Raw genomic sequence first — 6,000 nt, 5'->3', positions numbered from 1 at the left:
CTACAGAGACAGGCAGGCTTCCTTGAGCTGCTGTGAGCTCCACCCAGTTTGAGCTTCCCAGCAGCTTTATTTACCTACTTAAGCCTCAGCAATGGCGGGCGCCCCTCCCCCAGCCTCACTGCTGCCTTGTAGTTAGATCACAGACTGCTGTGCTAGCAATGAGGGAGGCTCCGTGGGCGTGGGACCCTCCTGGCCAGGTGTGGGATATATTCTCCTGGTGTGCCCGTTTGCTTAAAGCGCAGTATTGGGGTGGGAGTTACCCGATTTTCCAGGTGTTGTGTGTCTCAGTTCCCCTGCCTAGGAAAAGGGATTCCCTTCCCCCTTGCGCTTCCCAGGTGAGGCGATGCCTAGCCCTGCTTCAGCTCTGGCTGGTCGGGCTCCATTGGCTGACCAGCACCAATTGTCCAGCACTCCCTAGTGAGATGAACCCGGTACCTCAGTTGAAAATGCAGAAATCACCGGTGTTCTGTGTCACTCGCGCTGGGAGTTGGAGACTGGAGCTGTTCCTATTCGGCCATCTTGGGTCTTGCTGTCTTATCAGAACTAAGCTGGTAATGTGCTATGTTTCAGCTGCTGACAGCAAATTGCCAGGCTTGTCCATCTGTTAACATTTTCTACTCCCTGTGCATTTAAGTTAAGTCCTGTCTGTTCCATTTAAAATCCAGTTTTTGAACTTCCATAAAAAAAAGGCTGTAACAAGAGGAATTATGAAATGTTGAATGCTATCTGTCAGTAGAGAACAAAAAGGTTTGCATTCGTTTTACTGGAAATATCAAAAAATATCAGCTCTTCCAAATTAATGCCCCGTGTATTATAGTAAAGACACAGATACAGATGAAAACCTAGTATGTCTTACCATGTAGCTGGCTGTTGCTCACAGATGCAAGAATTCTCTAGCCAACCTATAAAATGTATTTGTGCTCAGTAGTTATTTAACGATAAAGGAACTATATTTTGATTATTTAATTCCTAAAAGGGCAGAATTTGATTAGAAATCCAGGCCTCTAATCTTCAGCCTGCTATTTAAATTTCATTTTCCTCTTTTTATAAAATCATATGTAATCAGATGTAAGTATCTTCTAAGTGGGGTAATTATGTAAATATCATGAATTTTAGGCCAAATTCACTCTTAGTTTTTAAAGTCCATATGTAGTATGTTAGTAGTAGGCATGGGTTGATATCACTCTATTAAAATACCATTTTCAGGAAAAAAAATAAGTCATTTTTAGGAGATCCCAAATGTGTAATTTAGAACTCTGTGTGCGTGAGTGTGTATGTCCGTCAGTAGGAACATTTGTTTTTTCCTGCAGCACAATACACTTTTCAGGAATCGCTCAAGACTTTACTAATTAGAATTAGTGCAGTTAGTCAAAGTTTAGTAAAACTCAGATACTTTAGGAAAATACTTGAAATGTATAAAATCTCTGCCTAAGTATGTGCTTCTGGGGAAAACTGCAGCTTGTAATTTACAATTCCAGAACTTAGTGGCCAATGGCTTTTAAAGAGGAGCCCCTCTCCCAGGTTTTTATTTTAAACCTTTGCATTTGTTCACCTTCTCCCCAATGGTGGCAATATCCATTCACTTCCTCACCTCCTTTTAACTCCAGATTGAATCCAACAGTAAAGAAATACCAGTATTAGGAGGAGATGCTATACACTCTCAAAGAGAGGGAGCGTTCGTTAGTAGAGAGAATCAGGACCTCAGTGGTCTTCCTGCTCCATAATCCTTGAGTGGCTGTTCATACTGATAATCTCCAGACTTAATTGATATCTGTTATTCACCTAGCTAAACAATGCATATTTTATATGCTATGCAAAGGGCTTGGACCAGAAGCCATTAGAGTAGCTTATCTTTCTGAAACCATGGTTCTTGGATGTTGGACAACCTTTGAGGTCCCAATGAAGACTATGGATTCATTCCCCCAGAATAGTGTCCCAAACCACAAACCATACATTTTTAGAAACTGGGCATGATCCATGTCCATAGACACTAGACTAAGAAAATCTATTCTGGCCAGGTACGTTGGTTCACGCCTGTAATCCCAGCACTTTGTGAGGCTGAGGCGGGTAGATCACGAGGTCAAGAGATCAGGAAATTGAAAATCTATTCTAGGGATTGTGGCCCTTGTCCTGAGGTTCTAGTGTATCTATGATGACAATATTTTTTTTTAATAAGACATTTTACAGATCAAGACCACTTTCTTGTTTGTGTGTTTGATTTTTGAGACAGGATCACATTCTGTCCCTCAGAGTGGAGTGCAGTGGCGTGATCTCAGCTCACTGCAACGTCTGCCTCCCGAGTTCAAGCTATCCTCCAACCTCAGCCTCCTGAGAAGCTGGGACTAAAGGCACGCACCACCATACTTAGCTAATATCTGATTTTTTTTTTTTTTTTTTTTGGTAGAGATAGGATTTCACCATGTTGGCCAGGATGGTCTCCAAGTGATCTGCCCACCTTGGCCTCCCAAAGTGCTGGGATTATAGGCATAAGCCACTGCATCTGGCTGATGATGACCATTTTCTAACTTGATCTTAATACTAAGCCCTAAGGTAGTATAATTCTCATTTTACAGAGCAGGAAATAATAATTCAGGGAGGTTAGGGAAATGATCTAAAAGCAAAGAATCAACTGGGAGTATCCTCCAGCCTTGAAACAAAACTCCCTCTAAGTCCAATGTCCTTTCCTGTGGCCTGCCCTGCTTGAGAGCACAGAGCTTTTTATAGTGAACTTAGTTTGTCTGAGACAAAATACTGCAGGAAACCATGTAGAATGCCTGTGGCTGGCCTCTAGGGTCACCAACTATACTGGTTTCCCTGAGAGTGTTCCGATTTTAGCACTGGGAATCCCAAAGCCTGGGAAACCCCTCAGTCCCAAGCAAACTGGGATGGTTGACTACTCTGCTGGCACCATTCCATTTCACCACTATGTATTTATGAACCCAGAAGGCAAGAAAATGGACGTTTGTGCTGTGCCTACTCCATGTCTGTGCCAGGCACTGAGCTAGACTCTCTTCATCTAGTGTTGAATCCTTCAATTTGAATACTGGTTCTGCTACTCACTAGCCACATGGCTTTGGGCAAGTTTCTTAGTCTCTCTGTGCCTCAGTATCTTAGTTCAGGCTGCTATAACAAAGTACCACAGACAGGTGGCTTGTAAACACCATTTCTTCCCCACCATTCTGGAGGCTGGAAATCCAGATGAGGGTACCAGAATGGTCAGGTTCTGGTGCGGGTTTTCTTCCTGATTATAGATTTCTCATTATATCCTTACATAAAAAGAGATGAGATGATGAGAGCTCACTGGGGTCTCTTTTATAAAGAAACTGATTCCATTCATGAGGCCTCCGATGTCATGGCCTAATCACCTCCCAAAGGTACCACCTCCTAACATTGTCACAGTGGGGATAGTGCTCTGTGCTCTCAAGCAGGGCAGACCACAGGAAAGGACATTGGACTTAGATAGAGGGAGTTTTGTTTCAACAGGATTTCATATACATTTTGGGAGGACACAAACATTCAGTTAATTACGCTCAGTTTCCTGGTCTGTAAAATGGGAACAACAATGTAATTCCCAAGTTGTTATGATGATTAAATGAATTATTCATAAAGCACTTAGAACAGAGCTAGCACCACATAATAGGTGGGATGTGTGTATGTGTCTGTGTGTGTGTGTACATACATGTGCACACTTTAATAAAATATTTACCAAAAAAAGCTGCAAGGTAAATTGTGGTCCTCTCTTATATAAGAAAACTGCAGAGAGGCTGAGGTCACCCAGCTCAAAATGGCAGCATTTGGAATGTGTAATCATAGCACCCATTACTGATTCTAAGATCTGAACGTCCTTTTTTGTGTCTCTAGGCCTATGTGAACCTCCTTTTCTGGTACCAGTTCTTTTGTGGATTTTCTGGAACATCTATGACTGATTACTGGGTTTTGATCTTCTTCAACCTCCTCTTCACATCTGCCCCTCCTGTCATTTACGGTGTTTTGGAGAAAGATGTGTCTGCAGAGACCCTCATGCAACTGCCTGAACTTTACAAAAGTGGTCAGAAATCAGAGGTAGGTGTTAAAGCAAGATTGGATGGATCCATATCCATTGTAAAAGCCAGTGTGTTTTCTTAATTAGCCAAATATTGCAGTCCACTCAGAACTGTTTGAAATATCTGATTGTTTTAAAAGATCTCTACTCATGTGGCAGATATTAACTTACTTGCCCTTGAGGTAAATACAGATTAATCTATGAAGGGCCTTATGTACTTATAAGAAGAAATCTAAAGTTTGATCTTACAACCAATAATATCTAACATTTACTAAACCCCATTGCCATCTATTGTGCATCGCCTGTCTGATTTATCTTCATGAAAACACATTGAGACAGAACCTAGTGTTGGTCCCATTCTAAGATGAAGAATCTGAACCTCGAAGGGGTTAAGTAATTTTTCAAGAAATCCCACCACTAAACAGTGGTTCGGTATATGTTAGAAAGAATAGGTTATGTTTACTCTCAGCTTAAATTCTGGTTCTGCGGTATGTGACCTTCGTAAATTTTTTAACTTGCCTGTGCTGCAGGTTCTTTATGGGACTGATGTGAGGATTAAGGAAGATAATACAGGTACAATTTCCAGCCATAGTAAGCTCTCAATGTTGTCATTTTTACCCTCCGGAATTAACCAGAAATTTGAGGAAATCCCAAATTTAAAATAATGCATTTATTTTCATCAGACTAACTATTCTGACTTGAAATGCCTTTCTGGAATGGAGAGTCATTTAGTGTCCTTACACTACCTAGAACAACAGACAGAGAAATCACAGATTCAGCTTTCAGGAAAGAAGGAGTCCTTATAATCCTTTAATATCATCCAATCCATTCAGACCAAGGAACGACATGAGTTTTCCTAAAGGAATCCAGTCTGACTTCAAGTTCAAGCCAGGATGCAAGAACATGTGATTGATGTCAGTGAAGCTTGTCCCACCCCCCAGGCATAATTGAAATTCCAGATCCATTGAGGAAAGGAGGGTTGAGGGAGATTTTCAATCAAAGTTTTTATAGGCCGTATTTTAAAAGCCCATTTGTATGGACTAAAGATTGTTATTGGTCCTTATCCTTGCGATAAGTGAGATCATTGTTTCCTGTTGAATCCTTTCACCAATCCTTTGTACACATTGTTCTAGTTAACTGGCCAGTTATATAAAACATGATCATAGTAGGCAGATTTTCCCAGCATGCAGCTATTGATAAAAGGTGACTGATTTCATTGACTTTACCTTCTAAAATTTGTACTTTCTTTGAACTTGGCCTCCAACAAAATTATGTTTTATGCTTGGATCGTTTTCCTGTGTTCAGTGTCATTAAATATTCTCTCCAGGGCTACAGAATCTCTCTCCTCTAAAGATGAGTCTGGAAGTCTGCAATCAGAAGCTTCCCTTCCATGAAGCCTCGCCCCCGTGTCTCCTCACCCACACAGTTTTTTTTTTTTTTTTTTTCCTTGGCTTTGGCTTCATGTCCAGACTTTCCCCTTTCAGTTTCCAGTGGATCCCCTGAGTTAATCCCTCCAGCCTCTCATTTATCTTAATCATGATCCTTCTCTCTTTACTTTTGTAAGTCCTATTCCTCATGTGACCGTGGGAAATTGTATTTCTTTCTGTTTACTCTAGGTTCTTTGAGCAACCTCTATTTCCCCAGATGCATGAAGTTATATTTTAACTTATCTCTAAGTGGTTCTCTCTTGTCCAGTGGCATTTTGCTTGCCCCTTTATCTCTGGCACATTCTCTTCCACCATTGGATTGGGCTTCTGCTGAGATTGTATGGACATTTGGATGAAGAAAGGTAGGCAGAATATCCCTCATATCCAATGAGGAAATAATAGAAGAAGATATAGAGAAAAGTGGACTGGAAACAATGAATCTTCATTGCTTTGATTTTCCAGAGGACGAAGGGATAAAAGGGATAGATGTAAAATTCCAAGTATATTCTTTTAAAGAATGGAAGAATGTAT

General features: G+C 41.0%; 1 protein-coding gene across 3 annotated transcripts in view; it reads left to right on the top strand.

Moving 5' to 3' along the window:
- Positions 1-6,000, top strand: part of ATP10D (ATPase phospholipid transporting 10D (putative)) — a 119,887-nt gene that overhangs the window by 103,810 nt on the left and 10,077 nt on the right. For all 3 annotated transcript variants that reach the window (XM_017872645.1, XM_017872646.1, XM_017872644.1), the window contains one exon: positions 3,862-4,062. In XM_017872645.1, coding sequence (XP_017728134.1) covers positions 3,862-4,062 — 201 coding nt within the window. The remainder of the gene's footprint in view (positions 1-3,861; positions 4,063-6,000) is intronic.

The sequence above is a fragment of the Rhinopithecus bieti genome, unplaced genomic scaffold (genome assembly GCF_001698545.2).
Source record: "Rhinopithecus bieti isolate Rb0 unplaced genomic scaffold, ASM169854v2 scaffold_7167, whole genome shotgun sequence".
Classification (NCBI taxonomy): Eukaryota; Metazoa; Chordata; class Mammalia; order Primates; family Cercopithecidae; genus Rhinopithecus; species Rhinopithecus bieti.
This window is presented reverse-complemented; position numbering and strand designations above follow the sequence as displayed.